The sequence below is a fragment of the Desmodus rotundus genome, chromosome 12 (assembly GCF_022682495.2).
Source record: "Desmodus rotundus isolate HL8 chromosome 12, HLdesRot8A.1, whole genome shotgun sequence".
In the NCBI taxonomy this organism is placed as follows: Eukaryota; Metazoa; Chordata; class Mammalia; order Chiroptera; family Phyllostomidae; genus Desmodus; species Desmodus rotundus.
This window is the reverse complement of record NC_071398.1, coordinates 88,595,559-88,614,400: the sequence shown is the minus strand read 5'-3', so window position 1 is coordinate 88,614,400 and position 18,842 is coordinate 88,595,559. Positions and strand designations below refer to the sequence as shown.

General features: G+C 41.3%; 1 protein-coding gene across 1 annotated transcript; it reads right to left on the bottom strand.

The window, feature by feature from the left end:
- Window positions 1–17,074: 17,074 nt before the first annotated feature.
- On the bottom strand, window positions 17,075–18,599 carry LOC112296728 (protein kinase C beta type). Its single transcript, XM_045188779.2, has one exon. It carries the CDS (start codon window positions 18,359–18,361, stop codon window positions 17,930–17,932), a length of 432 nt encoding a protein of 143 aa, XP_045044714.1. The 5' UTR covers window positions 18,362–18,599; the 3' UTR covers window positions 17,075–17,929.
- Between the last annotated feature and the right edge of the window lie 243 nt (window positions 18,600–18,842).

The window sequence follows — 18,842 nt, the reverse complement described above, 5'->3', positions numbered from 1 at the left end:
ATCATATGGATGATATAATTTATAAGTATTAGCTTAATGTTTTAAATATAGTGATTTTGGATCTAGAGAGGTTAAGTGACTAGTCCAAGGTCACATAACTAGTAAGTGGTAGACCTGGGCCGAAAACAAAGGTATTTTTCTCATAGTCAGGTGACTGCCTTTCACAATATTAAATTGCAGTGTTACAACAGAAGTTCACACTTGAATATAAAATGCAAAGAAAATAAATAAAGAAAATACCCAAAGTATATTCCACCATTTTTCTATTGTTAAAAAAATTAATTATTTTTATTATATATAAGTAATAAGGGAGTATATTCTTGTTTTAAAGGCTTCTCAAATTATAGAAAAGTCTTTACAACAAGAAAGCAAGTCCTCATGGACTCAGCCCAGGCTCGCTGCCCTTCATGGAGGTGGCGATGCAGATCAATTCAGTAAAGTGGCCTCTGGTGTTTGTGTCTGGTTAGAAAAATAACACTTCATCATTATAAGAGAAAAAAGATAAAGAAAACCAACCACTCATCTCATCACACAGAGACAAATATTTTAGCGTATTTCCTACTAGCCCTATCTAAGCATACATTGATAATCGTACATATTTTACATAACTATAATTTTAGTGCAGGTACAGTTGCCCGTCTTTTAAAAAATTTTTAAATTATATCATGGACACCTTCCCATGTCACTGACAATTTGGGGTGAAGTTTTTAATGGCAGCATATTTCTTTAGTTAGATGCGGTCCCATTATTTAGTTAACCATATACTGTAATGGAAATGTTTTTGCAATTATAAATGATGTTGAGGTAAAGCATCTCTTTTATAAGGCAAGAAGGCTTCTTTTCCTCTTTAACAGTATGCACCTTTCTTTACTGACCCCGCTGAGTGGGTTTGTAAGGAGAGAGACCCAGGTACCACGTTAATTATTGAGTCCCACTGTCTGGCTAAGTGCCTTATGTCTCCGGAGCCATTAAATCAAAGGAATAAGGGAGGGTGGGATAATAATGATCATGCGTCTTTGGTTACTCATTAAAGCCATCTGCTCAATAAAACAGTAATGAGCTTACATTTTTGACCTGTGAAAATTGCTTGTAATTACAGTTCTTTTCTTTGTCTTTTTGCTGTGTGATTCTACCAGACTTCTGGATCCTTTGACTATAATGTCCAGTGTTTGGAGTAGCCAATGAGCTCTCTGGTTTTGAGCTTACTTAAGCATGATGGTAGAAAAACAATGCTTAATAACAAGTATCCCTCTAAGCTTTAGATGTAGCACTGCATGTATATAGAATGAATGTTACAGGGGTTAAAAGTTCCCACAATCTATTTGACTAATAAACAAATCACAGCACTTTTGAGAAATAGGCAGTTGCTCCAGGATTACAAATGAAAACAAAAACATGAAAATGAGCAAACTACATAGTAATAAAATAAATTAAAGCAACTATGACAATTAGACAACCTTTTAAAGCTACGCTAACACAAATATTTTTTAAAATAAAATATCCAATTTTGTCAAGGATATGGAGAAATAAGCATTCATGAAAAGCCTACCGGCCATTGATGATGTAAATTAATTCCATTTGGTCAATTTGAAAATAAATATTAATGCCTTAAAAATCCACCTTCTCTTTGAGCCAGTATCTATACTTAGAGAAATGTATCCTGAAGAAATAATTATTACTGTATGATTCTGATAAAGATTAGCAACAAAAAAAGTTCATTCAGCATTTTTTACACTAAGAAAGAGAAACAGTTTCAATATGAATTTATTCAGTCAATACATATTTGCTAAGTCCTGCTATGTGCCAAGTTTCATCATTCCTCAGATTCTTTGGTTATGGTGCTGAACAAGCCATGTTCAGATGCCTGTATTCCAGATGGTACATGCGTGCCATCCTCCCATCTCATTCCTTCCGAGTGTCTGAACATCTGGCCAAGCCATTAGCACATTCCAATGATTCTATATAGATCCAACCTCAAGCCACTGTGATTACCCTCCGGGAGGTTTCCCTTCTTCATTGTCCCTCAGGGGCACCCCTAAATGGGTGTGGAACATTTGAGCAAGCCTTTCAGCTGGTGCCAGAAGTGCATGTAGAGCCTTCTGTAAACCAGTTCAAGACTTTTCCTTTGTAGCCAGTTATTCAGTGACCACTCTCCTGAAGTCCTGGAGTGTGGGCTGAGGAGGGCCGGCATTAGGTCAGAAGTAAACGCGCTAGACGTATGAGCCGCTTGCTCGTGCAGCGGACACTTTCAGAGCGTGTCTGTGCTCCAAAGCCTGTAGAAAGACTTCCACTTGACAATGATAAGCTACATGACACACTCAGTTCACAGTGAGGCAAATGAGGTAACACACTCACCATGGTCAGCTGGTGTCCCGTGATCTGACACTTGTCCCCGCCAGAGTTCAGCAGCAAGGTGTTTCTCACAAGAGGAAAAATGGCTTGCTGAAAAGGACATGGCCTTGATCCAAAACTCGAGGGGCCACCCCATGAGGCTTGTGTGGGGACTTGCCATTGGCTCTAGTCAGCATCCTTATTTGCCTCATTTGATATTTTAAGCATTGTTGGATCTGATGGGTCACAAAGGCCAAATAGCAGAGCTGCTTGAGCTGTGGTTTATACCAGATAGAAAGCTCTCGATGGATTTGTGCTTTGCTCAGAGAAAGCGGCTTTTTAGGTCATCCAGTAAATGGGTCACAGAAGCACATTTGTGAGTATGTTGCCTTCCAAATCCAAAAGAGGGGTGCTATCTCAACTTGTCCCAAATCAGTGGGCCCCCAGAAATGTCACTGAAGTTGCAGATGCTGTTATTATCTTTGAATTCCTTCCTTCTTTTTTTTTTAAAAAAGATTTTATTTATTTACTTTTAGAGAGAGGGAAAGGGAGGGAGAAAAAGAGAGAGAGAAACACCAATGTATGGTTGCCTCTCGAGTGCCCCCTACCGGGGACCTGGCCTGCATCCCAGGCATGTGCCTTGATTGGGAATCGAACCTGTGACCCTTTGGTTTGCAGGCCGGTGCTCAATCCACTGAGCCACACCAGCCAGGGCAACCTTCCTTTTCTTTAATACATTGTCTTGCCAAGGCATCTAGGGTAGTGTGCTTCTTTTTTTTTTTTTCATACAGAGGATCAGGGAAATAAGAGATGGTGTTATTGAGGGATCCCTCCACCAGATTTTAGCACAGATTCAATAAGTTGACATAACTGGGGGAATATGGATTTTGGTGTCTACACACTGAAGAAAAGAAAAAAACCATTTTCCTGATTAATAGCTATAGATCAGGTACAAAGGACCAGGTTGGTTTGATTAAGCAAAGGGACTACCACGAGAAGAGCAGATACAATTAGAGATGCTACTTGACTAAGCTTATGCTAATTCACTGTTACCCTACAGGACCCATCTTCTGGTCCACCAATCAAAATGAGGTAAACGGAGATGTGAGAAGAATCACCGTCTCTGCATCTTTCACATCTGTGATGGTGAAACTAGTCTTGTATTAGTAATGGGAGTTCACAGCATTTTTACTCGTCCAGTGCTATCACAATACTCCACAGTTAGGGAACTAATGTGCAGATCCTAGCCAATTCTGGGTGTTCCTATTTCAACTGTACACTCATAACCCGGGGATGTAATTACGTGGTAGGTTTTTGGTTACCTTGGCCTATGAGTAGGTAGGCTTATCTGATATTATAATCGCTAACTATGAATGGTATTCCAGGAATTAGCACATTTTTAATACCAATGTCAGTAAAGATTTAAAGGGTTGGGTATTACCCTTTCTCCAGGGCGTAGTTATCTTGTCTAATGGCCACACTTCCCATAGTTTCCATAGGAAAGGCTAGAAGTGTGCTAGGCAGCGAGACAGATGTGAGCAGAGCAGAGACTATGTATAGGCCAGGTGCAGAAGATTGCCAGAGCAGAAAGCCCCAGGCACCTAGCAACGAGCAAAACTGGGAAGATAAGGACCTCACCCCCAGGGTAACCTTTCCGATGACAGCAGATCACTGGTCTTGTGGTTTGGACCCCTGACCTTTCCTCCTAGAGATAATATCTAGGCCTCAGGTGTATCTTAGCTCCAGGCCCAGAAAGGCAGCAAAACCAGTCAAGCAACACCAAGGCTGCCGGAAGACCAGGTGCATTGACAAATGACCCCCTGGCCTCCCCTAAAATCTCCACCCTTAAAAGGCCTTAGGACAGAAGACTCAGCTTGCTCCCTGCTCCCTTCTGAGAGCACAACCCCTCCTGGGAGCATGCCCTCCCCGCACCCCCCCCCCCTCCCCGCATAACCATTCTCTTCCTCTCTCCTAAATTCTGAGGACCCTTCTTTTGCATCTAGCTTGTTTTCTATGGATCACTTCTTCTACCGCTGTCACTTTCTAAATAAACTTTCTCTTATAATTTGACTCTCTGCTCTGAATTCTTTCCTAGCCAGAACTCAGAGACTGAGGTTGCTGAACCAAGGTCCGGTCTGACCCCACTGGTTTAACACGTGGTGCTGTTCTCGCCTCTGCTGGTGGAAGGAAGGCGTATAATACCTTCTTTCGTGAGACTGCAGGTTTCTACCTCGAAGGTGCCTTTCCAGTTCTGTGAAATGCTTCAGGTCAGAGAATTGGATGAGGAAAGCGGCTTCCTGTTATAGTGGCTCAAATCAGTCCTTTGTTTGCCAGACCTAGAGTTTTTTATTTATATAAATTAAGTAGGACCTTAGTGGGCTACCCACTGTTTTAATGAGGGGCCCCACAGTTAATTAGCCACCAGAAAGCATCTTTGAAAATCAGACAACACTGCCCATTACATCTTCTTGCATTTGTCTACCTTGCCTTTGAACAAAGACCAATATTCAGCCTCTGTGACCCCAGAATCCTGGTATTTTCAGTGAGTCCATTTCCACTGGAGCCGCACTGGCTTACAGAAAATAGCCAAGTGAGAGAGCTCATGAGACCTTTAAGCAAGATGGGAACAAGTTTATTAAAAGGAAGACTTGAGGCTTTTTCTACTGGCAACAGACTCTCAGTGGTGGTTGAGCTCAAGGTAGTCAGTCATCTGAATCTTCCCGTGTGTCCCTATTCCAAATCTTGGGTGTCTAGTCTTTTATTATTTCTGCCCTTAGTTTCACCTCAGAGATCTGCCTAGGTCGTACATTTAGCTGACATTGGAACCATCTGAGATCAATCTCTGAGTTTGTTTTGGGGCCATTAGAGGCCTTCAGGATAAGAAATAGGAGATTAATTCATACAGGACATTATAGGAATCCCCGGCTTATTGGTCTGTATTTTCAACAATAATTTTTAGTTTTGAACTTGTCTATCTTTAAGCTACCTGATGCCATTAACAAGAACCACGCCATTTTCAGTGTCTTGGTATTTCTTCACTCCTTTTATAGAGTAACCATATGGCATCGGCTCTTCTGAAGCCTTGCTTCGATGACCTCTTCCCTCCAGGTGACCACTGGTAATAATCTGATTACTCATTTGACCCTGGCTGCCATGGACTCCAAATTTCATCTGTTAACACCAAGTAGATTTTTAATGCATTCAGCCACAACTGGTTCAGATGATTGTTTCCAGACTGCCCTACACCTTCAGCGTCTGTTGCTTGTAAGCCTAGCTGATAGAGGTATCTGCACCGTTTCAGTTCTGTGATAGGCAGAACATGGCCTCCAAAGGTGTCCACATCCTAAACCGGGAGTCTGTGCATGTGTTAAATCACATGGCAAAGAATTAAGGGTGCAGATGCATTGATATTGCTGATGAGCTGAGGTTAAGATTGGGAGATTATTCTGGAGTATCCAGATGGAGCCAGTGTAAACCACAAGGGTTCTTAGAAGTGGAAGAGGAAGGTCGAAGGGAGAGTGAAGGAGGTGTGATGTGACAAAGATGAATGGTCGGAGATGCACCATTGCTGGTTCTAGAGATGGAAGAAAGAAGCCTCTGACACCTGGGGGAAGGAAGGAGATGGGTTCTTCTCTAGAGCCTCCAGGAAGGAATGCAGTCCGCCTGGCATCTGACTTTCAGAATTAGAAGGGAATAATTCTGTGTTGTCTTAAGCCACAAAGTTTGTGGTGACTTCCTACAGCAGCAATAGAAAACTGAAGCCGATTCTCAGTTTCAAGCACAAAAAAAACCCCTAAGTGAATATTTTCTGTGGAAGAGGCTTATTAAAAGAGATTTATCAGGCAGCTCACGGAATCTCCAGGTGGGCTGGAGGGCAAGGCCTGGGAGCTCCTGTAAGAAGCCACACCACCATCTTCCTGCAGGCGTGGCTCCTTGACCAGCCACAGCCCTCTGGGGCACAGCCACAGAACGTGCCCTGTTGGTGGCAACGCCAAGCCTCAGTCACTGTTGCTAGAAGAGCAACCTCTCTGACACCCACGTATCATCTTTAGAAATAGATTTTGTGCAGTCTCCACTTCTTTGAGTCATTCATTTCCAATCAAAACCCAGAATCCGTGTTTCTGATTGTCCTGGCGTGGCTTGTTAAGCTTGCAACAGAGCTGCAAGAGAGGTTGAGAAAGTGAATATCTGGAATATTTGGCTTCCCTACTCTGCTTCAGAGCTGGCAAATTTCTCACAGAAGATGACTCAGAGGTTCGCTACCATAAACAATGACTAATGTCTACCACAGCACCTACAATCTCAGATGAGGAGAGGTTTTTCTCTGCTTCCCAGGTCTGTTTCAGTCTCGCTTGGGTGTTTTGCTGGCCCCGGTAACCAGTTACTGTTTAAGGTGCGGAGAGGTCCACTGACTAGTTGATTTTGGAGAGGATGCTTGACGGACAGCCCTTGATGGAAAAGTACAGGCACCCAAAGGAAAGGTGGTTCTGTTATCAGAAGAAGGGGAAAAGGAAAATAAAAAAAAAAGGCATACTGTGGTGATAAGAACTTATGATTGTGGTTACACCGATCTGAGTTAAATCTCAGCTCTACCGCCTTCTTGCTTGCTTGCTTGCAAAGTTGAATTTACTCAAATAGACCTGCAGTTTAGCAGGGGAGTTCAGAGTCCTGAACCTGGCGCCGGGTTGCCTGGTGTGTGTCTCTCCAGGTTCTGTCACTTACTAGCTCTGTGATCTAGGTGTTTCAGTCTCCTCGTCTGCAGCATGGGCACAAGGAAACCACCTCCTTCATAGAAGAGCCGTGATTGATGCGTGCGTTAATAGCTATAATGAGCTTAGAATAGGGCCCGGCACATTATAACAGTCATCAGTAATTAATGTTATATTTTAATATAACTCAGACACACAAAGAAAGGAACAAGAATTAGTTGTATGTAACTGATCCAATCTAGTCTTTAAACTCATTTCTGGTAATGGTAACGGGGTGTGGATGGTGGAAGAAACACTGAAAATTACTCATAAAAAGGAGGTCATTTCAATAGTGTCCTTTAGATATAAATGCAATTAGTTTCAAATTCAAACTTCTTATGAAGCTGCCTCCCTCCTCTCGTGGGGTCTCCGGCTGCTCCCTTTCCCCTCCTGACTGTGATCTGGATGCAGGGACAAAGCGTAGATCACCATGGTGGCAGGATGCTCTTTGGGCTGTGCGGTGTCTCCTCAGATGTTTGATGGGTGTGGCCTATCGGCCTTTGTCCCTGCGTGTCTTGAGCTGGTGGTCACTGAAGTATGGCTGGTTCTGCCTGGTTTTTGACATCAAACTGTTCTCTTCCCCCGACGAATCTGGGTCCTGTCACAGCCTCTAGACTTAAAGTTCCCGCCCTTCACCCTGACTCCGGGATGCTTGCCTTCAATTTTCTTGGGATGCCCAGGATTCCATCTGTTTGCTCTCTACATATTACGGTGTGAGGTACCATCCTCTGATGCTCCTACACTGTTAGTCCTGCACCATGTTAAGAATGGCATATAAAATGCTGGTCTTCTTTAGAGTTTGCATTTTTTTAAGGCTAGCCTTCTGAGAAACAAGGAAGCAGTCCCTCTGTACTTGGATTTCCCTAGGTCCGTTTGGGTGTTTCTATTCCCGCTTGCATGCCCACCCCCACTCAGGGTTTTATCGATCCCGAGTTCTTTCTGGCTTCATTTCCCTGCTTTATCTTTCAGGCTCTGGCTCTTATTATTTCAAGGAAAGCCTTTTGAGTTTGCAAAATTCCTTTTCTTCTGCAGCAAAACCTGGTGATCAAAACTGAAAACAGAACTAACAAATACAAATTGCAAGTTAAAGTGGAACAGTAACTTCCTTGTTCTCTTTTCCTCCTCTGAGAGAATTAAGTGGTGATGAATTACCGGGTGGGGAGCAGCGCGCCTGCTCAGTATTTTCTAAACTGGGTCCCTGTTCCACCAGCTATGCAGCAAATACTTGATAACAAGCTCTTCTTGTTATTTTATGTAAATAGACTTGTTCACATGGAACCAATAAATAATGCTTAACTTTACACATAAGTATTTGAGGTGCTCAGCAATATACTAGAACCCTGCATCATTCATTTATTCACGCCACAAATACATATTGATAGCCTACCGTATGCTAGGTCGTGGTCTAAGTGCTCCATCACTTATTTTTTAGAGTTTAGCCCAAATAGACAACATTGGTTTTAAGAGTGAAATTTCTTCACAGCATCCCGAGGTTCTTCAATAACTAAGCTGGATATGGCTCCAGATGGACCAGGTAAATACCAAATGTGCACATTAACTAACTTTTGAACGTGGTGTCCCAGTTCAGTAAGGTTAAATTGCTTCCTCTACTCCTCGCCTAACAGCCTCAGCCGAGCATGGAGTGAATGATGAGGCGGTTGTTGGGGGCGGTGCTGCAGATCAAAGCCAGCCCGGCACTCTTGGCAGGTTCAGGGATCTCCTGCTGGTTCCCTTCTCCTTTTCCCTCAGCCTTGGCCATGCGCTGACATTGGCCATGGCAGCTGAGGGAGGGCTGATGGCAGTGATGAGTTATACTGAAGCCAAGGAGAAGTGCCTCTCAGCTGAGTTTTGAAATAGGAAGCCATTGGTAGGACTGGTGTCTGCCTGTTGCTAAGGAAAAAAGACATTGTCCCAAGTAGCAGAGTGACTACATCTTTCGGGCCCTCTGTTTTCTATTTTCATATAAACAATAGTATGATTAGACTTTAAATAGTGAGAAGGTCATTGATGAAGTAGGTAATTGGAAACATCTTAGTTATACTATATATCATGGGTAGACCATATTTACCGTAACTAGTTAATCAGATAATGTATAAAGCTCAAATAAACGTATGTAATTTAATTTTACCACTTCTCAGTAATGATAAAAATGTAAGCAATTTTTATCTGATATCATATGACTTTTTTGGATGTGTGAAGGAGATTTTAAGTGTCTTGCTATATGTGAAATGGCAATTTTTATGTGCAAAAGCAGCTTTTAAAATGATAGCAATAGACATGTCAGGATAAAAATGAAGATGCTTGCCCATGCAAGGAAATGTCATACATAGCCAGATTGGCTTGTAAATGCAAAAGCTTCTTGTGATCCTCTTCTTTTGATTTTCTGCAACACGTTTTCCTCCTACATTCTAAGAAAACTCACACAAGTAGCTCACCAATTGGGACCTACCTAATATGAGGACTATTTCCTTGGAAATGGTCTCAGTTATCTATACCTTTGGGACTATTCAGTTAAATTCCTGAGAGACTCTTTGGAAGCAAGATGACTCAGGCATTTTGCAATTTTTGAGCTGATTCTATGCAACATATATTCCCCAAAAGCTCTTTTGAACCATGTTTTTGTAAATCCAATCAAGTTCAGCACACTAAGGGATCTTATTATTTAAAGGAACTCCTGAGCAAGTATCCAGAGCAAAAATTATCTTGCACTGTGACCAATCACATTCTAATTTAGCCATTTTATAATTCTGTTCTTAAAAGTAGAACAGGCCTGCTTTATTTTTCACATCAAATATTTGAAAATGTGTAAGGTGCACAAATCATAACTGCACATTTTGATGGGTTCTGACAAATATATCACCTATGTGACCATCCCAATAAAGATGTAAAACATCACCCTGGCCGGGTGGCTCATTTGGTTGGAGCATCATCTCGTACACCAAACTGCCTCAGGTTGGATCCCTGGTCTGGGCACATGCCTGGGTCGTAGGTTTGATTCTTGGTCCGGGTGTGTATGGGAGGCAGCCAGTCAATGTTGCTCTCTCACTGTCTCTGTCTCTGTCTCTCTTTCTCCCTCTATCTCCTCTCCCTCCCTTCCTCCCTTCCTCTCTCTCTAAAAGCAATATCCCCCAGTGAGGATTTAAAAAAATGTAGAACATTTCGACGACTTGTAAAATTTTCTTATGTGCCTTTGCTATCAATCCCCTCCCTCCCTCCCAACCAGTGCTCCGATTTCTATCACCATAGTTTAGTTTAGCCTATTCTTGAACTTTCTATAAATAGATTGCTCTCCTACATCTGGATTCTTTTGCTCAACACAATGTTTTTGAGGTAGTTGAGATTCATTCGTGTTCTGTGCAGTACTCCATTTTATGGTTATACCACAATTTGTTTAACCATTCTCCTGTTGGTGGACATTTTAGTTTCCAGGTTTTGGTCATTATGAATAAAGCTGCAGCAATTATTCTATTCTATTCTATTCTATTCTATTCTATTCTATTCTATATTTGTAGAGATAGGGGAAGGGAGGAAGAAGGAGAGGGAGAGAAACATTGATGTGAGAGCAACATGAATTGGTTGCCTCTTGTACAACCCCCACCAGGGACCTAGCCCTCAACCCAGGCATGTGCCCTGACTGGGAATAGAACCAGAGACCTTTTTGTCTGCAGAGCTCTGTCCAAACCACTGAGTCACACCAGTCAGGGGGCGATCATTCTTATAAAAGTCTTTGGGTGAGTATGTTTTCACTCGTCCTGGGTTTATTCCTAGGAGTGGAATTATTGGGCCATAGAGTAGGGATATGTATAATTTATAAAGAACCCAAAAATGGTTTTCCAAAGTGGTTGCTGCATTTTTCCCCTCTCACCAGTAATATGAAAGTTCTAATTGTTTCCCATCCTTGCCAATATTTATATAGTCAGTTTTTAAATTTTAGTCATGTGAATGGTATGTGATAGTGTCATATTGCGGTTCTGATTTGAATTTTCCTGATGACTAATGATATTTAGTGCCTTTTCATGTGCTTCTTGGTCATTTAGATGTCTTGTTTCCTTACCTTTTTACAATGTTTTCAAGTTTGCCCATTTAAAAAATTGGGTTGTCTCTATTACTGATTTGTGGTTGTTCTTTATATATTTTGGATATAAGTCCTTTACCAGATATATGTGTCACAAATATTTTCTCAGCTTCTGGATTGTTTATTCATTTTTCTTAATGTGGTTTTGATGAGCAAACGTGTTTAATTTTGATAAAATCCACTTGATTATTTTTCATTTATGATTAGAACTACTTTTTCTTGTCCATAAAATACTCACTTATCTCAAGATCATAAAAACAGTCTCTTAAATTTTATTCTAGCGACTTTATAGTGCTAAGTTCTATGATCAATCTTTAATTTTTTTGTATGGTGTAAGATAGTTCAGACTATGTTCTGTTCATTATGGATATATATTTTTCCTAGTACCATTTACCGAAAAGATACTTTCCACTTTGCAATTGCATTGACACCTTTGTCAACAATCAGTTTTTTATTTAGCATGGATCTATTTTGGGATTATTTATTCTGTTCCACTGATGTGTTTGAATATCTGGACACTAGTGTTACACCATCTTAGTTACTGTAGGTCATAGTAAACCTTGATATCAGATGGTGTAAGTACTTTAATTTTTCTTTTCTTTTTAAAGATTGTTTTGGTTATTTTCAACCCTTTTCTTCACATAAGTTTTTAGAAAGAGCTTGTTAATTTCTATGAAAAAACTTTATGGGGTTTTGCATGTGATTATCTTAAATCAATCAATAAATTTTGTAGAAAATTGCCATATTAACAGAATTGAGCCTTCCAGCCCATGAACATTGTATATCTCTGCATTTATTTAGGCCTTCAAGTTGTCTCAGCAATGTTTTATAGTTGTCACTATAGAGATCTTTCACATTTTTTGTTAAATTTATTTCTAAGTAATTTATGTAAGTGGTATTTAAAACTTTATTTTTCATTTTTTTGCTGCTTATAGAAATATAGTTAATTTTGATATATGAACCCTGTAACCTGAAACCATGCAAAATCATTTATTAGCTATAAGCATCTTTACAGATTTCTTAAGATTTTCTATGTAGAAAATCACATCAGGTACAAATAAAGACAATTAAAACATTTCTTTTCTAATATTTATAACTTTTATTTTGTCCTTGCTTTATGGCACTGGCTAAGACTTCCAGTTCAAAGTTACATAGGAGAGCCATCCTTAGAAACCATTGTTCCTGATCTTAAGAGAAATATAATCTTTCACCACTAAGTATATATTAGCTGTGTTTTTAAATAGATACCCTGCAAAATAATATGACATATATTGTATTATCTGCCACCACTTCCTTCCACAAAGCTCTTAAAACACTTGTGATCTCATGAGCAATAGGAATAGCTAGGAGATCTTTTGTTCTAATATTTGGTCTTTGACTCCCAGTTCCTGGCAAGGAGCTCCTAAATCCCTTGAAATTTCCTGGGTGATAGCAGCATCTTTTGTTGTAAAGAGATAACTCTTAGTGGGCTCATTATCGTCTACAAAATCATCCAGATAACTTCAGGATGGGGACTGGTCACCAGAAAGACCAAGCATGATTAGAAACTTGGAACTTTAATTTAGCGACTGAATCAATAATCCATGGTGCCTACATGATGAACCTCCAAAAAATCTCTAAAGTACAGTTCGGAGAACTGGGTTGGTGAGCACATCCAGGTACTGGGAGGGTGGTGCATCCCAACTCCACAGGGACGGAGGATCCTATGCTGAGGACACTTCTAGACCTTTTATCTGGCTATTCATCTACATCCTTTACCATACCCGTTCTTAATGTGCTTTCCAGAGTTCTGTGAGCCATCCTAGAAAATTACTATTCCTGAGGAGGGAGTGGGGTAAATTTATAGTTGGTCAGATAGAGGTCCAGAAGGCCTGAAGTTGCATTTGGCATCTGAAGAAGTTGCAGTCTGTGAGACGGAGCCCTTAATCCATGGGATCTCACACTAACTTCAGAATGGAATTGTAGGACACCCAGCTTATGTGAGAGAATTGGTCAGTGTAGGTGGGAAAAATAGAAGAATAGAAGACACCAAACCATGTATTTGGTGTCTGAAGAGTTGGTAAGAGCAGAGGAAAGAAAACAATAGTTTACTTTTATGCTCTTTATCAGATTTAAGAAGTTTCTCTTCTATTCCTAGCTTTCTAAATGAATGGATTTAAATTTTGTCATACTTTATGCATTTAATGAGATACTATTATGGTGAATTACTGAGTGACTAATTTTACATTCACAAGAAAGAGCACATTGGTCGTGATGCATTATATTCTATGTATTACTAGATGTGGTCTACTGTTTTGTTAACAAGTTTTGCATTTACATTCAATAAAGTCATTGGTATGTACTTTTTTTGTAATGGTTTTATCAGGTTTTAGTATCAGGTTTGTCAAAGCCTTATAGGATACATTGGGAAGTTTCTTTTCCCCCTCCTGTATTTTCTGAATTTAGGTAAAATTGGTATCAGTTCTTCCTTAAATGTTTAATAAAAATCACCAGTGAAACCATCTAAGCCATAAAGATTCTTTGGGGGAAACTTTAAATGTTCCCATAAAGTTGAATATCTTTAACAGTTACAGGGCTGTTCAGATTTTTTTTTTTACTTCTTGTGTCAATCTTAATAATTTGTGCTTTTAATAGACTTTTTCCATTTCATCTAAGTCAGAAAATTTATTGGCATAAAGTTTTTCATGATATTTTCTATTATTCTCTTATGGTCTGTTAAGGTGTCTAGTGATGTCTCTTTTTTAAAATTGATTTTAGAGAGGGGGGGAAAGAGGAGGAAAAGACGAAGGGAAGGGAGAGAGAGACAGAGACAGATATTAATTTGTTTTTCCACTTACTTTATGCATTTATTGCCTGATTCTTGTATGTGCCCTGACTGGGGATCGAACCCACAGCTTTGGCACATTAGGATGATGCTCGAACCAACTGAACAACCTGGCCAGGCTGCAGTGATATCCTTATTCCATTCCTGATATTGGTAAATTTATGGTGTGTTTTCTCCCTTTCTATTTTTTGACCGGTCTTGACAGAGTTTATCACTTTGCAAAAATCTTTTCCAAGGTCTAGCTTTTGTCTTTTTATCTGTTGCCTGTTTATCATTTCATTGTTATACATTATTTTATATGTTTTCTTCTAATTGAGTTTAATTAGCTAATTTTTCCCCCAGCTTCCTTATGTAGAAGCTTAGATCATTCTTTTTAAATGTTTCTTCTTTTGTAACATAATCATCCAAAGCTAAACATTGTCCTCTGAGCACAATTTTAGCTACATCCCACAAATTTTTACTTCATTATCATTTTGCTTGAGATATTTTGTAATTTCTATTTAAATTCCTTCTTTGACTTATGGATGATTTAGAAGTAGGTTTGTTGATTTCCAAATTCTGGAGTTTTCCCTATATCTATTGGCAAATATTTTTAATTTAATTTATTGTAGTCAGAGAAATGCTACGATTAATTTCTTTGAAATCTTTGAGATTTATGCCGTAACTCTGGTCCTTCTAGATATTTGTTCCATCTGCATTGAAAATAGTGTTTTATAAATATCAACTAGATTAAGTTGATTGATAGTGTTGGTCAGATCTTCAACATCCTTATGGATTTTCTCTATTTTATACGTGAACGTAACTGAAACTGCAGAAGCCGGGGTTTGTGCTGCCTGTCACCTACCAGACCCAATAAACAGAGATAGGGATTGGATCTTTATGGGAGCTTCATTCAGATGGTCGGGGCAGTCTGAGAGGATGGTGGTTAGGTACCCTAACAGACCCTCTTGGATTCCATTTTAAACTGACCCTTTTTATAAGGAGAAGAAAAGTGTAGGTAAGGGGTTTGGAATTCAGGGGAAAAGTTAGTCACGTAAAAGTGGCAGCACTTTTTCATCTGTGCCCTGGGCCTGGCCGTTCGCCCTGGAGCACAACGGCTCAGACACCATCCTGATTGTTTGCAGGCCTCCTGAGCACAAAGGCGGAGCTGCTTATGGTCTCCTGGAGTCTAGGTGGGCCAGACCTTCAGTTCCTGAAACAACCGTTTTCTACATTCATTCATCACTAAGCTTATTAGCTATTACCTGAAACTAAAATTTTCCAACACTTGAGTCCCCCATCTTCATGACTGAATGAAGAATGCATACTCAAACTCTGTCTGTACTTTTGTCTCTTGTCCCCTTCAGTTCTGTCAGGTTTTTGCGTCATGTATTTTGAAGCTCTGTTATGAGGTGCACACATTTAAACTGTCATTTGTCCTTAATGAATGGGCCCTTTTTATCATTATGGAGTGTCCTCTCTCTCTCTGGTAATACTCTATCTTGAACTCTACTTTGTCTGGTATTAGTATAACTAGTAAGAAAATAATACTTTAAAATATTTTCTGTTCATTTTTTTCACCTGCCAACCTCATCCCCTTCCTGCTGTCCTTTGCCAGGCAGCGTTAACGCATTGGTGGGGCACAGGTGGCAGCAGGAACTACTGGTCACTACGGTTTCTAAAAACGGGGCAGTCTGGAGACCCGTGCAGAGGAGTTTGTTTCAGGCTACGTGAGTGGACGGCTTGCCTTTATCTCCCTTTGGAAATCTTTCCGTCTCTGCTTCCACCAAGCTCATAGAGGTATTATTTTGCCTGAAAGAGATTAAAACTCTTTAAAAAAGTATTATCAGGTGGCAACAGCTTGCTAAGAATTGTGGAGTTTATTTTTCATTAACTGTCTTTGTTTTCAATATTCTTATATAGGAGGAAAATGCTATGGCAGTTTGATTTGAAAAGTTCGAAATTCACTGAAGTGAATGCTTCAGTCTGAGAGTCAGGCAAGTGGAATTTTTGTTTTGTTTCTTTCAAATTCCAAATATATGACTTCAGGCAAGTCCTAAAATCTATCCCAGAAGAACAAAGACTTTATCCTAATTTACAACTCAGGGAATTTTAGAATATGACATGACATTAGAGAATCTCTCTTCCTACCTGGTGATTTTATGGATAAGGAGGTTGAGGCTTTGAGAGGCTAAATGATTTGCCTGAAGACATTCAGCTTGTTCATATCAAGGCTGGAACTTGAACCCAGGACTCTTGTTATTAGTCTAATGTGATTTTTTTTTTTACTTATGTACAGCAAATTTGAAGAGCATTTAGAACGACTCCAGGATTCCAACATAACGAGTCTATACAAATCTTTGTTAATATAAGGTGTTCAATTATTTAAAATATTCAAGAAATGCTGTTACATGAATTTCAAATGGCAGTGTTTATCTTCCACAGCTGAGTTTAAATTCAAGCAAACATGTCAGGAGAGCCTCATAAATCTTTGTCAAGTACCAAATAATATGATTTGAAGAAATCATTCTTCTTATTATTCGCATGACAATATCAATTCGCCTCTCTCTCAAAGATTACAAAGGTATCATGTAGTAGGCAGTTAGGCCTGCACAGTTAAGAGTGGGAACGACAGGCCAGGTATGGAATGTCAGCCACTAGGGTGGAAAGCCCAGGGCACCTAGCAAAACTGGGAAGCAAGTATTGTAGGGTGGGACCTTGCCCCCAGGGTGACCTTTAGCCCCCTAGCATATTACTGGTCACATTTTTTAGACCCCCTGACCTTTCATATGGGTGGTCATGAAGTTCACACCTTCCCCAGACCTTTCTTCCCCTGGCTTGTCCCAAGTCATGTGGTAGACACCTGCCCCCCCTCCCTTCCCACCTTAAGGGGCTGGAGAATAGATGAACCAGTAGAGACCACGACCCTGAAAAGATACACCTGGAAAGCTGATGAATATTCCATTGAGATCCTCCCCTTGAGACCCCCTCCTAAAATCCTACAAGGTTTAAAAACCTGCAAGATTTCCCCCCCCTTCTTTCCCCATGTAATGCAGTAGAGCTCCCTTCTTCCCTCTTTCTCTGAAATTACAGCAATTAAATTCAGACAATCTAATGTGCTTTCTATTTCACCATTTATTAGAAATGGATCTTTTGTTACGCTATTCAATTTGCCAAAATTTATTTTGAAAAAAATTTTATTTTATATTACACTTCTCCTATGTGCTAAAAAAGGGGGAAGAGGAAGAGGAGGAAGAAGAAAAGAAAATCAAGAGACCGAGAAGACAAGCCACAGACTGGAAGAAAATATTTTTAAAAGATAAAGAACTGACATCCAAAATGGTAAAGAACTCTTTTTTTTTCTTTTTAATTTGAAGACATTTCCCATTGGTGAACCAAATGATTCCCAAACATTGAATGCTCAAGTGTTCCAGCCTTATGGTGGGGAAGCAAAAGGTATCTGCGCTTGGTTTCCACTTCCATCCTGACCCCTTTAACATCTCCTCCCCCATCCAAGAATTAAAGTTTCCACGGAAGTGATTAAAAAAATCATTTGCAGGCTTCTATAAGAGATTCCTCACTTGACTAAGGCACTTACTTTCCAGAAGAAGATCAAGTTCTTTGCAATAATTTCAGAGCAATTAATCTTATGCTTAAACGATAATCCTATAATTAGAAGCAATTAAAGTCCTGCACGAAAATGATCTGCTCAGTCAATGTCAGTGTCCCTATATACTAATGGTGCAATCTTGAAAGAGGCCCAGGGATGCAGGCGTTCCAACGCCCAGCTTAAGAAGACCTCCTTATTGCAGGAATCACTGACATCAAAGTGGATGGACGACTGAGGCCCCTGTGAAGAATCCAGGGTCTTCAGATCATCTTAAGCAGGAGAAAGATGCCTTGTCATTTCCAGCTTGGATTATCTGCGAGCTTGTCATCGGTGACCTCAGCCTTCAGGTAGATCGGGCCCCTCTACCCAGTGTGGGCCATCTTGCAGGGGTTAGGGACGTTCATCTCACATCGCTTGTGCACGTTCATATGGCAGGTGTCACATTCCATCCCTTGACGCATCAGCCCGTACAGCATGGAGCCACAGTGATCACAGAAGGTGGGCCTTCGGTAAGTGCGGGTTTTGAACGCGTGCTTGCTCCTGGGGTCATCAGAGCCAGGTCGCTCATCCGCACCTTCACACGGAGCAGTAACCGACTCATGGCACCTCTTGTGGACCGCGAAATGGCACCCTTGGCACTGGTAGCCTTGTTTGCCAATCCCCCAGATGAAGTCGCCACACTGGCTGCAGAAGGTGGGCTGCCTGAAGACGTGGGCGGTGAATTTGTGGTCTTTCACCTCGTGCACTTTCTTCCGCCTCAGCGACCCTCTGTGGGCCGTGGAACCGTCAGCCATGGTCCTTCCCGAACACTTCTCGCGTGGGTGGGGGAGCAGGAGGGCGGGCGGACGGAGGGCGCAGGCCGAAGGCAGAGGTCGACGCAAGGAGTCGCCGGCGCGGTACAGGCTGCGGGCCCCGGCAGGGTCGGACCGGAGCGGAACGGGAGCCTGGGCTGCTCACCGGCTCTCTCGCAGGCCCGGAGCTCAGTGACTCGCGGACCGCCCGGCCGGCACTTGTACACGCCCGACGGCGCCGCCCACGCGCGCTCCGGGTGCGGCGCGTCCTGGAAGGGGGCGGAGGCCGGACGCTCCGGCCGTGCGCCCCCGCAGCCTCTTTCTCTTCCTCCTCCGCTTCCGCTCCTCAGGCCTCGCGTGCTCATCTTCCCACTTCTTCCTCCCACTCCCGCGGGCTCCCGCCAGCCCTTCTGTCCCCTCCTCGCTTCTCTTTCTCTTTCCTCTCGAGGTGGGAGTCTGCTCTGACCTGCTTGGCGAGGGGAGC

Bases quoted from the DNA above. Each gene is read 5' to 3' on its own strand.
- LOC112296728 (XM_045188779.2), bottom strand. From the start codon at position 18,361: ATGGCTGACGGTTCCACGGCCCACAGAGGGTCGCTGAGGCGGAAGAAA.